Here is a 14,946-nt window from a genome sequence, read left to right on the forward strand (position 1 = left end):
GCTGCAACTAACGATTATTTTACAAATTGATTAATCTGACGGTTATTTTCTCGATTAATCGATTATTAATCAGATATCAAAATGTTCGTTAAAGACGATTTTTTACTGAATTAAACCAGTTGAAACTCAGACTTTTCAACCTAAGGAGATCTGGATAGAGCAGATTGACAGGAGGAACGTTTTTCTATCTTCAATTCAAAATCATATATGTATTTCTTTGGTGTATTTGGTGTAATTCCTTCTCTAAATGTGTCGCTCTGTCAGCTAAAGGCATGTTTTAGAGTCTCTATACTCCAGTTAATAATTAATCAATGACTAAATTAGTTAACATTTATTTCAGTAATTGATTAATTTGATTAATTGTTTCAGACCTAATCCTCAGGAACATCAGTGTGGCCATTTCTTCATTCCATTAAAAGGGAAGAAAAGTTTATATAATGTAAATAGTATTGGTAAATAATACTAATAAAAATAATATAATAATAATCAGGCAGAAATATCTCCTAATTCTTCCACATAATACTTTTTTATTTTTGCTTCATCCATTAAATAAAAAAAAAAGATGAAAGTGCAGAGTTTTGTTTCATTTAAGCTAATTCTAGAAAATATTTGGTATCATTCAGACACTTAATGTCTTTGTGGTTGGACTCGGTGCTGCCCCAACTTGTTGTTCATCACATACCAAAATAAAGAGTTTTTCAAGATGATGCAAAGTAAAATTTGAAACTGTTACCGTTAGTTATAAAACTAAGGAAATGAAGTCTAAGGAAGTTCTCATTCAGAAATGTAGAAAAATGTTCCTTTAATAGGGTAGTGCAGTAAAGCTTCTGTCCTTACATTTTTCCCTGAATTACTTTTACTTTCATACTTTAAGTAGTTTTAAAAAAGCTGAGGTTGATCCTTTAACTTCTGCTCTAACTTCTAAGTGTTTTTAACTATATGATTTATACTTGTACTTGAATAATAAACATTAATACTTTTATATATATATAAAAAAGGGATTCTATAATCTCTGTGAGTTTTAGCATCAAACTCCATCTATTGCGGCGTATAAACTCAAATTTTTATTCAAACGCCTCGGCCGGCTGAGCCATTATACGCTAGGATGTCCTTTTATTTTCCATCTTACGTTCTTATGCAAAGCTGTACTTACATTGATTACATTGATCAAGCAGCGCATACATCATGGTGTATAAGACAGTCAACAGAGAGTTTCTCCCCAAGCTCACCCAGCTGCCGTAATCCAGGTCAAATGTTGAAGCCAGGTGAGCACACAAACTAAATTAATGGCACCACACCCACGCTGCCGCCCATAGATGCCGGTGACTGTGTCCACCAATGTCACATGCTCAGGCACATACACCCAGGCAGAGGGAGAAAAATATCAGAGGAGCACAAGATAGAGTCCTGCACGGGTCGAGTTTTACCAATCCGCACCCGCCCGAACCCGTTACGATGACTACTGAACCCGACCCGTCACCCGCGGATATCTTCAATTCAAATCCCAACCCGACCCGACCCGTTGATATTTAACCCGCAACCCGACCCGTTAACACATCAAGTATTAGGCTATAGTACGCTGCGCTGCAGAACAGCGCCATTAACACTGCAGCAGATGTGTATGCACTGACTGTGGCCTTTTAGGAGGGAAGCCCACACTGCCGGCAGGGCTTTAAGCTACAACAAGGGTGACCCCAGTGCCTGATTAATATAACATCTCTGATGTCCATAACAACACACACGCATAAAAAAAAAATCACCAACTACCCGCCCGCACAAAAAAAAATATCCGCCCGACCCGTTTATTTTTATTTATGTATTTTTCACCCTCAAAAGAGCATTTTAGCGGGTGACCCCGCGGGTAATAATTTATGGCTCTTACACTATCTATATCTATATGTCACATATCGTCACATATCGTTTCATCTGCTGTGAAAAGAAAAGGGCTCATCATTTTTTTATACTTTTTAAAAAACAAGATTGTCAAAATAACATTAATTTGTTTTTAGCCCATTTTACTCTGACCCCTCTAAATAAATCCCAATGCAACAGGATTAAACTGTAGGATGCAAGCAGGAAAATGCCGTGTGGCAGAAAGCTGAGGCTTCATAAACCATCTCTAGTGTGGAACACGGTGGGGGTGGCATCATGCTTCTCGGTGGGAGCAGGAAAGATGGGTGGAGCTGAATCCTTAAAGAAAAACAATTAGAGGTTCCGGTAGGAGAACCAGCCTGAGCATCTGCTCTGAGGTAGCACGGATGTTAGAACGGCCTAGTCAAAGGCTGGGCCTTAATCTGGACCTTAAACGGGGTTTCTTTATCCAGTCTGTAGCGGGGCTTCTGGTCGTCACTCTGTCTGATCCCCACAGGAGCTCACAGAGCGACTCCATCGGCTGCACGTGGAGCGAGAGAGCCTGGAATCCAAGATGGAGGCTGAGAAGCACGTGATGCGGGCGCAGCTTCGTGACCTGATGGAGAAGCATCAAATGGAGGTGCGGCGATTGAGCGAGGAGCATCGGAGCCAGATGGACCAGATCCAGCAGGACCTGTTGGGGCAACTGGAGGAGCTCAGGAGAGCCCCGCCGGCGGTGGCGCCACCTGTCGGCAAGGAGGCCTCGGAAAACGGAAACCTGCTAACGGATCCGGCCTCCGTCCAGAGGATAGCGGAGCTGGAAGGTTGGAGTTTTATATGGATCCAGGAGTTTTATTCTGTCTGGTTAAACGATCCATTTTAACTTCTAACCTCTTTCAGCTCAAGCTAAACAAAAAACAGAAGAGGCCAGTCGGTCTGAGGCCAAGTTCCTGAAAATAAAAGCCTGGTCCAAGTCTAGAATCAGACAGCTGGAAGAGGAGCTGAAGAAAAGCCAGGTGAGGTTTCCTCCATGTTTCCATCAACACGCATCCTCTATAGGCAGGGGGCGAAAACGGACGGGATCAAACAACACTGTTTACAGAAATGTCTGTTTTCTGCTTCCTCCAAGGCTGGAGCGGCTCCTCCGGACCTGGTTGCTCTGCGGGGTCACATCACCGCTCTGGAGGAGGAGAGGGAGGAAAACCAGTGGAAGGTGGAGCACTACGAGGAGCTGAGAGAAAAGAGCGGTAAAAAAAACTTAACTTAAACCCAACCGTTTGTTCCCACTCTGATGGCAGACTGTAGTAAACATGACTCGTTTTCTGTTAGAAATGCTAGAAGCCAAGCTGGTTCTGTACGAGGAGCAGCAGAGGACGCTGCAGGCTGAGCTGGAGCAGTTCACCAAGAGGGCAGCCTCCCAGGTGAGGACAGCTCCGCCGCTCACCCCCGTCTAACCGCCCTGTTCTCAGTGTCCATGTCTCCCCCTGTCTGCAGGCCAGCGAGTCGGGCAGCGCAGACGACACTCAGAGCCAGGTTCTGGAGTGGCAGGAGATGGTTTCGGAGGCAGCCAGCGCCAGGGACAGGGCCAGGGAGGAAAAGGCAGCTATGGCCCTGCGGATAAGCCACATGGAGGAGGACAGAGAGGGTGAGGTCACAGCTGCAGGCCGACCATCAACAAACTCACGTAGACAGTTTCTTTTAATGATCAGAGGCAGTTAAAGTTAAACACACCTCCTCATTCAGAGTCATCAGATGGGCTCATGCACACCTAATCTGCTCAGTAATCCTCCATAACTCCACTACGCTCACGCTCTCTCAGTCACCTGCTAACAGTCGTGTGTCGTAGCGATTTCAGCTGGAAGTTTTCAGACTGACCCCCATCGTCCCTCCATGAGCCCAAACTTTGTGGAGAGGTTTTTGTTCTGTCTGACTGAACATTTTTTTCTTTATTTTCCCCTGTCTTCACCGTCGTCATGGGGGAGCTTCGATTTGCTCTGTGCTGCCTCCCATCTCCTGGACCCGCTCCCCTCCCTCCCCCATCTGGCTCCCTCTCCAGTCCCTCCTGCTCCAGGGATGGGAGCAGCCTGTCAGAACAGTTTCCCATCAGTTTTGTGCATGCAGGCTCCTCCAACCCTCCAAAGCCGCCTCTCGCCGCGCTGCCGCTAGTTCCTCTGAACTTTGCAGGGTTGAACTTCTGTCAGCGCGGCGATGAGCGGCGCTGCAGAGTCTGCCATTTAGCCTCCCTTTCTGTTCTCTCCTCTTTGCCACCATTTTTGTTTGTTTTTGTTTTCCTTCTCTCTGTTTGTCTCAATATGCTGCAGCATTAGTCACCTGGTGTTTGTTGTTTTTGGTGCTGAAAGAAAAGATTTGCTGTCCTGCTGAGGAGTAAAGTGCTTTAGACTAAATATCTTTCACACTCATCGCTGCTAACAGGATGATTGTGAGTTTTTAAAGATGCATTATCAGCTGAAAGATGAGCAAACCAAATGATGCATTACTGGGTTTAATATTGGGCAACAAGAGGATAGCAAGTAAGACTTTGTGTACCACCATCTGTAAAGAGTAAAGAGACTGAAAAGCTGCTCAGAATCAGTTTAATCAAATAATGTTTGAACTTCAGCAACAGCAGCTCTTCAGTCCTTCAGCTGCTGCCACCTTGACTCTGATCCCTCCTGCTGTTGAGTTATAAAACATGATTATGTGGGAAATTAATAGGTTGGGAATTGATAAGATTTTCACAATTCCGATTCCTTTATCGATTCTGTGAAACGATTCTGATTCCTTATCGATTCTCTTATCAATTCTGTGCAACAATGAACTTGGTAACGGTGACATTCATCTACCTTCGCCTTGGACATTCTATTTCTGCCTGCCTCGGCGAAAACAGAAGCCAGTGAACGGGAGCTGCCAACCTCTGAGCCACATAGTCATCTAAATCTAATGGAGAAGGCATCCGTTTAATAAAAAAGCATTACTGTACAATTTCGGGAAATAAGCTAATCTCCCCCTGATTTTAAATAAATGAGCGTCACCTTTCTCTCGCTTCCTGAACTGCGGAGCAACTTATTAGCACGTTTAATAACCTCAAAGAGAGGTAGGAAATTGGTCTATTTCCAGAAATGTCATATGATTTACTAGGAACCACATTAAGCACAGTCAGTGATACAAAACTAGCTACTTACCACCAGAGTTGCCTTCCATGCTGGTCGTAACTTTAGCTTCTGTCTGAAAGCATCAAAAACACGGCATTCGTTAAAATGTATGCCATGTTGTGTGCGCAGGTGTTTCTGCATGTTGGATGTATTTCCTCCGGCGGATGTTATTGCCACTTTGCAATGATTGCAAAGCACCTTGTTACCATCAAACTTGCGATCGCTCTGAGCGCTTTTGTTTTGCTTTTCTAGACTTACGCCTCGTCACGTCGTACTCGCTTACTGAATGCCGTGTGCGTGACTGGTGTAAAAAAAAACGTGACGTAAGTCGTGCTGCCCAGCGCTAGACTCTGGTGTTGCCTGGAACCGTTAAGAGAATCGTTAAGCAAGCTGCCAAACTGTGCCATGGAATTGGAAAACATGGAACGGTTCTAAACAGGAAGCGGTTTTTGATTCTTATCATTAGAAATTAAGCATATTTTGTGACAAATTAGGCTCTGAAAAGTTTTGTTATTAAAAATGTCTTAACTTAAGTGTATTTACACTTAATTTGAGTAGGAAAATCAGATGATCTGCGAATGGAATGAGCACTTTCTCCCTTAAAATAAGATAATTAGACAATATACTTTTGAAATAAGAGACTGCAATTGTTTTTTCTTATTTTAAATGTAAATTGTCTTCTTCCATTGGCAAAGTGTCTCACTTACCTCCTTAATTTTAGAAAAAATTACACTTTTGAGAAAAATTGACTTATTTAGATTTAAGGCTGGGCTTTTTTATTGCATCTGCAATATAATCGCAGTTTAGAAAAATCCTATTTTCAATTTACAGATGCTAAATTTTGGTAACAATACATTTAACAGAAGACACCAAATCTCTCCCTTAGATGATGGTAATACGATTAAAGTTGGTATGCTGTTGCACAGAAGTGAACAGAGAGTTGCAGCTAGCAAAACGTTTTCATGTAAATGTTACAGCAAAGTCCTGCAGCTGCATTCTGGATAAGCAGGCTTTCAAGGTCATGGAGAAAAACTAAAAACCTGGAGGAAAACATCAACATGGTTGTGCTTAGTGCAAAAAATCACAATAAAATCGCAGTATTGGCTAAAAAATAATCACAGTTTAGGCAAAATGGTTCAGCCCTACTTAGATTAAAATTTTTTGCAGCGTTGAAACTCATGCATAATTCATTTACACGCATCTGGGGTCAAAGTTCAGTAATCTGTAGGGATAAGCGGCCTGAAAAGAACAGATCAATAGAAGCTGCTTTGTTTAAAGGAGGGAGAAAAAAATGTAGAAAACATGCATTTATATTTCAACACAGAAACAGCATCAAGATTTTAAGGAATCTATTATTTTTTATTTTTTCCATTCAGTGACTCTTTAAATTTGAAGCCCTTCATTATTTCCTCCCACTAGAAAACTCTGTAATACTTTGTGTTGGTCTGTCAAGTAAAACATTATGTCATTGAGGCGCTGGTTCACCGGTTCTGGCCTTGTTGTCATGGTTTTGGCTACAATCAGAGTCCTTCCTCGGGAGATAAATCTGTTAAAATGTCCTCCTTTCATCCACCCTGGTGGGATCATTGCAGGTGAGACGTTGAGGAATATGTCTCTGATTCAGTTCAGCAGAAACATTCTCCTCTCGCCATATTTTGCAGACTTTGGTTTCTTTTCCAGCTCTGCTTATCGTGCACCGGTCACCGCTGAACACGCTGCACCCTTTCCCTCCTCTGCCTCACCCTCTGCTTACAGCTGCCCTCCGCCTTTCCCTTCCCTCCTCACCACCAAGCTGCCTGTCTGCACAAAACAGATGGGAACGTCTCCTGCGCTGGTCGGTTCAGGCACGACCCGCTTGCATCCTGTGTTTCCAAAAATGAAAACGAAGCAGAAGGATCCCGACAGATCTGCGGAGATTTCATGTGAAATGTGACTCACAGAGATGGACTCTGTCCTTCCTCCTACCGCCACTCGTACACCCTGCCTACCACATGTTTGAATGCTTTTTTTCCCCTTCGCTATGCAAATTAGGTGTGCATGGCTTGGAGCGAGTTGTTTCTATTTGAAGTGTTCCTGCGCTCCATATTTTCAACCCTTGATTCCTTCACCTGTCCTCCAGCTTCACTCCTTTCGCTCAGCGTTTCCACTCTTAGAAAAAGCTTTTTCTGTGCTGCTGGATATTTTTGTGATTTGACATATTTCTCACCACCAACACCATCGACACCCCCAACATCTCATCTCTTTCACCTGCTCAAAACTCCTCCTCCGCTTTAATATCCACTCCCACCAACAAACACATCCTCAATCCATTCCGACCCCCGTCCCCCCTTTTCCCTGTGGCACAAAACTGATTGAGGATGACTGGTTCTTTCCTGGCTGCTCCGATCCAGCACTGGTCACTCGGCAGCAGGAGTTGGAGGAGGAACTGGCTCAAGCTCGGGGGCTCGGCCGACACGGGGCCAAGAAGCTGGCTGCCCCGTCCCATCGAAGCCTGCAGGTAGGTGGGAAGCTTCTTATATAGACATCTAACAGAACAAACAGACGCAGAAAAGCTGTTAGAAATTCTGAGTTCATCTGCGGCAATAGTTGCTGTTAGAGGTGGATTGCTGGAAACTCATCAGTAATGACCTCAACGAAGCAACTGTTGCTGCTCATTAGTCTAGGAGGTTATAATATCAATCGGAGGTTCCTTTTATCTTCAGAGGGAATAATTATTCCCAGGAGGGGAACATCTTAGACCAGCGGTCCCCAACCTTTTTTGCGCCAGACAATATTTTCACGGACCGGCCTTTTCTTCTCTCTAAAAACCAAGATATCGGCAGGACTCAGGTTAGCTAAGCTGCATCCGGATGAAGAACAAGATGTCTGGGACAGAAAGGACGGAGACGTTTGGTGAAAACCAGAAACAGGAACTTCCGTTCTAAATTTAGATGCGAGTCCATCTGTCCGTCAGCTGAAACTTGGTCCAAACTGAGTCTCTAATAGAACCACGATACTAAAAACAGCAGCTGTTCTCTGCAGCTTGTCTTCAGCTTTATTTAAATGCTGAGGTGGGACTTTAAGAGTCCAATTAAAACCTCAACGAAGTGAAGCAGAGCTGGAAAGAAGAGTGGAGCAAGATTCCCTCACAGCGTCATGGAGAACTGACGTCTGATGCAGGACATGTAGGTCCTGGTGAGGGAGGTTCTACGAGATATTGGATCAGTGAAGGACTTTTCCAATGTGTTTTGTTGCATAAATAATCACAGTGTGGAATCTGCCTCACATTTCAGTGAATCTGAGCTCAGAATAAATTGGACTGGTTTTACTGGTTTTTGGTAAATAAAATGCGTGAACTGACTGATTGAGGCATGAGAGATAAATGGATGTTTCCCCTCAACAAAATGTTCCTGAAAAGTAGATTTTATTTTTAATTAGTGGTCCTTCCTGTGGATCCACACACAGACTGCGAGGCGGCAGGTTACTGTAGAAATGATTCATATCTGCGTCCTTCATCTGTTCTGCTCTAGTAAAAGGTCTGATCCTTTTCTTTTTAGGAGGATTTTGAGTTTGATGGACAAACCCCCTTCCAGGACCCCCGGAACAACTCAGAAAGCACGACCCCGATGGAGGGAGAGAACATGGGAGGTTGGTGGCCCGAGTACAGTACTCCTGACCCAGGTGTGAGACCCGATAGACGGTCGTTCGCCGGCATGCACTCAGTCACCCGCACATTACTTTGGGGGACACTTTTTTTTGGGTTGATTTGTTTGTTTTTCTCCATAACACCATGTTGGATTATTGGCTGTTTATTCTCCCTCCGGCTGGCCGATCAAAAACCGCTGGGATCTCTGGTTTGTTCATTTTTGCTTTCGGTCCACAGAACCGGTTTGCGGCGCAGGCCCTCTGTGCCTCGTCACATTCATCCGTTCTCAGATTTCATTTTTCGGACACGTGCATGCTGGTTGAGCTGGCTGCTGTCTGTCTGTGTGTCTCATTAAAGCTTTGAGTTAATGTGAGCTGATGATGAATGCGGGTGGAAAGATGTCGTATCATCTGTGGTAAGTGTGGTGTTGGTGTTTGCACGGACACTTTCCATTTTGGTTTGATTTCTCCCTGACCTGCTTTGGAATTTATTTTGCTCGTGGAACCAGAACCTCCATCAGTTTTTCTCCCCAAAGGAAAACTATATGATAGAAAATGTGGAAATGTTTCTAGGTTATTTTTACGGTGGCCCTGAAGTGCAAACCGCAACTACAAATCTAAAAGCGCAACTAAGAAAAACAAAACTACATAAAGCAAAGCGCAACTACATTAAGGAAAACGCAACCACATAATGCAAAGCGCAACTACATTAAGGAAATCGCAACTACATAAAGCAAAGCGCAACTACATAAAGCAAAGCGCAACTACATAAAGCAAAGCGCAACTACATAAAGCAAAGCGCAACTACATTAAGGAAATCGCAACTACATAAAGAAAAGCGCAACTACATTAAGGAAATTGCAACTACATAAAGCAAAGCGCAACTACATTAAGGAAATCGCAACTACATAAAGCAAAGCGCGACTATATTAAGGAAATCGCAACTAAATAAAGCAAAGCGCGACTACATTAAGAAAAACAAAACTACATAAAGCAAAGTGCAACTACATAAAGCAAAGTGCAACTACATAAAGCAAAGCGCAACTACATAAAGCAAAGCGCAACTACATTAAGGAAATCGCAACTGCATTAAGGAAATCGCAACTACATAAAGCAAAGTGCAACAACATTAAGAAAAACAAAACTACATGAAGCAAAGCGCAACTACATTAAGGAAATCACAACTACATAAAGCAAAGCGCAACTACATTAAGGAAATAGCAACTACATAAAGCAAAGTGCAACTACATTAAGGAAATCGCAACTACATAAAGCAAAGCGCAACTACATTAAGGAAATAGCAACTACATAAAGCAAAGTGCAACTACATTAAGAAAAACAAAACTACATAAAGCAAAGCGCAACTACATTAAGGAAATCACAACTACATAAAGCAAACCACAACTACATAAAGCAAAGCACAACTACATTAAGGAAATCACAACTACATAAAGAAAAGCGCAACTACATTAAGGAAATCGCAACTACATAAAGCAAAGCGCAACTACATTAAGAAAAACAAAACTACATAAAGCAAAGCGCAACTACATTAAGGAAATCACAACTACATAAAGCAAACCACAACTACATAAAGCAAAGCACAACTACATTAAGGAAATCGCAACTACATAAAGAAAAGCGCAACTACATCAAGGAAATCGCAACTACATAAAGCAAAGCGCAACTACATTAAGAAAAACAAAACTACATAAAGCAAAGCGCAACTACATTAAGAAAAACGCAACTACATAAAGCAAAGCGTAACTACATTAAGGAAAACACGATAACATTAACCTACTGGCAGGGGCGTGCATACATAGACACTAGGTGGTGCTAAAGCACTAGGAAGTTTGCCCTTTATCAAAGAAAATGCCCTTTTGAAACTCGTTTTTTTTTTTATTATTATTATTAATATTATTAAGATTTTACTGAGGTCGGTTTTGAAATGATCTTTTGAAAACCTGAGCCATTAAAAACGACTGAAACAATGCCCCGAAATGAGCCATCTCCTTGCTCACACCCGACTAGCCTTTCTCTCTCTCTCTCTCTCTCTCTCTCTCTCTCTCTCTCTCTTCCTTTGTCACGTGAACTCGCGCGGGTCGCAGGGCATGCCAGATGCGCAGCATCATAGCAGTTCAGTAGCATCTTCAGATAGCAGGAACGGTCGCTGACAGGCTGCTTCTCCCGTGCCCCATTAGCCAGGTAATATACAGATCAAGGTAAATCATTTTGTTGTGCATTAAAATGTCTCATTCAGCAGCACCAAACAAGCATTTTGCCGACTGGTCACCAGATAAACTAGTTGTCTCCTTGTAAGATGCTATTTAACTTTTTATATTTTATATCCATATTTTTATCTTAAGTGTATATATTAGTCTATTTTATTGCATGACGTATACCCACAGTTTTTAGATATTTTTATAATTTTATTTACCTATTCCATATTATATGTTTTATGTTGCACGATTGTACCACAAAAAAAAAAAAACTAGTTTGTGAACTCCTTCACTAACAATGGCAATAAACCTGATTCTGATAGTTTTACACTGTAGCCCAAGTCAATGACAGATAACGTGAGGACGACCACATAGGCTACAAATAATTTCGGTAGAGTTTGCAATCACAAATCTATGGAAGAGGATTAGGGCCACTGAAAGTTAACTGATAAGTTAACTGATTTTTAAATTTTATTTCTGTTTAGTATGCGAAAAAAGTCAGAATTCTGACTTTTTGCTGAGAATTCTGACTTTTTGCTCAGTATTCTGACTTAAATCTCAGAATTCTGACTGAATTCTGACAATAAAAAAGTCAGAAACGTTTTCTGTTGTATAGGATTTTTTAGGCAACATAAATTAACACAATTTGGTCTCTTTATTGTCTTAATTATATATTGATTTAGTAATTGCAGCACAATGCCAAGAAAGGAGGGTTAATTGTATTGAAAAATCTTAAAAGCTGTTCACATTTTATTTTTAAGTGGTTTTTACAAAATCAGCAGGTATTAAACTAGCTATTATTTTGTAGGCTACCATAAGTCATATCCAGACAAGACTTCCAGTCATGTCCCCTAACAGCCCATTATTTAAACTAATGTGGCATATTTGTTAAAGCTATTATTATTATTATTATTATTATTATTGTCATGATGGTTATTTTTATTATATTGTAGCCAGTCACAGCAGGGAAGCTCTATACCATCAACACCTACCAGGACAGGAGATGAGGAAGAGTTCAGGGAAGACACAGAGACAGAAAAAGACCAGGATGAGGGAAAACAGGGAGATGAGCCAGATGAAAGAAGTATGCTTTAGTCTGTTTTGTTGGTGATGTGACTTTTTTCCATTGAAAACTCACGTTTAGAGAATGTTACAAATAAAAGTCAAATTTCATTCAACATGCGTGTATTTTTTTTTATAATTAAGTGTTCCACGTGCGCTAAAAAGTGCCCTGCCCCACCTCCTTAGCACCTGCCCCCCAAAATATCTGTGCACGCCTCTGCCTACTGGAAAAGGTAGGTACCAGTGGGAAACATGAGACATCGCTGATTGGACGACGGGGCCGTTTGACCCTTGAACCGGAAGTCATTCTTCCTGCTGCGGCTTTTGAAAACATGGATATTGCCGGCGCCCCAAACATAGCTGCCGTTATCCAGGAATATTTTGAATCAGGACAAAGGTGATACTGGATATGCTCAAGACTAATCGCGAAATTTCAGTTAGTTTGTGTACACTGAAGACACACTTAAAAGAAGCTGGACTGTTCAGACGACGCAACTTCCGGTTCAAGGGTCAAACGGCCCCTTCGTCCAATCAGCGATGTCTCATGTTTCCAACTGGTGCCTACCTTTTCCGGTAGGTTAATGTAATTGTGTTTTCCTTAATGTAGTTGCGCTTTGCTTTATGTAGTTTTGTTTTTCTTAATGTAGTTGCGCTTTTAGATTTGTAGTTGCAGTTTGCACTTCAGGGCCACCGTATATTTTCACAGTTTTTAATACAAAGCTAATGTAATTATTCAGTTAAACATATTTTTCTTTCTGACGAAAATACGATTTTCTCATTATGTTTATATTTCAGATGTTAGGATTTGGAAATGGAAGTGTTCAATTATGACTGGATGGAGAAAAAAATGTTTCTGCATGCATGTGGATGCATGTTTTTCAGAAGAAAAACAATAATTTTAGTAATATTTGTATTAGGGCTGTAACAATGAATCAGATTAAACTATTATTTAAATAATAATCAACTAATGTAGTAATTGATAAATAATTAACTGGAGTATAGAGACTCTACAACATGCCTTTAGCTGTAGAGCAGGAATTATACTGAGATTGTAAAAAAAAAAAAATATATATATATATATAGTTTTAGTTTCACCTGGTTTAATTTAGTAAAAAAAAATCTTCTTTAAGGAACCTTTGGCTATCTTATTATTTATCGATTAAACGAAAAAATAATTAACAAATTAATGCATTTGCAAAACAAGTTTTTATAGAGTTTATTGATTTATGAAAAACTTTTTTATTTTAAGCTTTTTAATAGTTTTTGGGCTATATAATATAACAATTTTTTGACACATTTATGGTCTTGTTTTTCCAAATTTTTCTTCCTCAATATTTATTTAGATATGTTAGTTGCAGCTGTTTCTGGACCGTGTTTATTTGCTTTGCGTCTCATCACGTCTCCCGCTCTAACCGTGTCTTCCGGTGATTCCAGGCGGCCTGCGCTCAGTGGTGGAGGAGCTGGAACTGGAAAGGAACCAGCTGCAGGAGCAGATCTTGAGCCTGGAGGAGCGCTGCCAGGACCTGGAGGACCGTCTCCAGCTGCAGGCCCGGATAGAAACCCTACAGGTACGCGCCCGCCCCCGGCTCCGTGCCGCTTACCTCTAACAAGCGAGTACCTTCTCCCACTGATGGATGACCTGATGAAATGATGAGTGAATTGCATGTTTTCCCCATAAACCCTTCTAACACAGGTGACGTTTGATGTAGATGAAGAAGAGCAGCCATGTTGGGTCTCTCAGGTGTGTTGGGTCGCTCATGTTTGTGTGCGCTGAAGGCGGTGGTGGCTAACGGTGTGGTTGGCGTGCTTGGTTAACCCTGGAAGTGCGTTCAAAGCACAGCGTTCTGCTGCAGGGCGGGCTCACTCGGTGTCCTAAATCAAATTATGCTTACTGGTAAAGGGACACGAGGTGGAAATGAGCCAATTACATCCCTACTTGTTGTTCTCTGCAGGACTGTCTTCTCTTTTATCATAGATTTCAAATTCTCTGTGAGTCTGTTTCTTTTCAGGTTAACGTGTTTTATGATTCACTATAGGTGGAATAACTATAACTATACTCTACAGAGGCTCCCAGTGTGTTTTACTGGGATTCAATGTGATGCACCAACACAGAGAAGCAGTAATAGTAAAGGAAGGATGAGCAGAACTTCCTGGTTTACTAAATGTTGAATATATTTAACGGCGGCTAGAGATTCAGTGATCTGTAAAGACAGGTTCATAATATGAAGCACTTTGGTTTATTTTTAATTATTTATTTATTTCAAGTTCTGCCACCTAGGTCTGAAACAATCAGATTAAACAATTATTGAAATAATCGTCAACTAATTAGGTAATCAATGAATCATTAACTGGAATATAGAGACTGTAAAACATGCCTTTAGCTGACAGGCCGACCCACTTAGAGCAGGAATTATACCAAGATTGTAAGAAAATGTATAAATATTTTGATTTAAAATAAAAAAAAACTTTTTCTCCTGTCAATCTGCTCTATCCAGAACTCCTCAGGTGGAAACGTTCGAGTTTCACCAGGTTTAATTTTGTAAAGTCTTCTTTATGGAAGCTTTCACTATCTGATTATTAATCGATTTATTGGAAAAAAATAATCGACAGATTAATTGATTTGCAAAATAATCGTTAGCTGCAGCCTTGATCTGCTCCCATCAAATCCCTTTGGGGAAAGAAAGGATGTTCAGCAGAACCCTGCGAGCTGATTGGGTGAAATTACACCAATGTGTGGCTACAGCCAATCATCACAAATGAAAGGGCAACAGACGCTATGAAAAAGACCAACAACTTATTCTTTAATGTTCCTACTGTTCCTTTCTTAAACGATGAAAGATCGATGTGATCACAGAAGCTACACCGATCTCCTCCTGCGCTGCCGCGTCGATTTTGGTGTGGCCCCCGGCTCTGGCGCTCTTGCTTTCATCACAGCTTTATGTTCTGCCTTAACACATAAAACTGCAACGTGATTGGCTGACCTTTTTAAAAAGCGAGAGCATAACAACCTGCTGCAGCTGGACTCTATTTAATCATTAGGG

General features: G+C 41.5%; 1 protein-coding gene across 4 annotated transcripts in view; it reads left to right on the forward strand.

Moving 5' to 3' along the window:
* Nucleotides 1–14,946, forward strand: part of LOC119788855 (golgin subfamily B member 1-like) — a 44,016-nt gene that overhangs the window by 8,045 nt on the left and 21,025 nt on the right. The window contains exons 10-17 of one of the 4 annotated variants that reach the window (XM_038293519.1): nt 2,369–2,675; nt 2,752–2,867; nt 2,981–3,098; nt 3,181–3,272; nt 3,346–3,497; nt 7,350–7,500; nt 8,540–8,663; nt 13,340–13,473. In XM_038293519.1, coding sequence (XP_038149447.1) covers nt 2,369–2,675; nt 2,752–2,867; nt 2,981–3,098; nt 3,181–3,272; nt 3,346–3,497; nt 7,350–7,500; nt 8,540–8,663; nt 13,340–13,473 — 1,194 coding nt within the window. Of the gene's footprint in view, nt 1–2,368; nt 2,676–2,751; nt 2,868–2,980; nt 3,099–3,180; nt 3,273–3,345; nt 3,498–7,348; nt 7,501–8,539; nt 8,664–13,339; nt 13,474–14,946 lie in introns of all 4 variants that reach the window. The other 3 variants (XM_038293520.1, XM_038293518.1, XM_038293523.1) reach the window with 3 other exon arrangements.

The sequence above is a fragment of the Cyprinodon tularosa genome, unplaced genomic scaffold (genome assembly GCF_016077235.1).
Source record: "Cyprinodon tularosa strain WSP-4 unplaced genomic scaffold, ASM1607723v1 ctg328, whole genome shotgun sequence".
In the NCBI taxonomy this organism is placed as follows: Eukaryota; Metazoa; Chordata; class Actinopteri; order Cyprinodontiformes; family Cyprinodontidae; genus Cyprinodon; species Cyprinodon tularosa.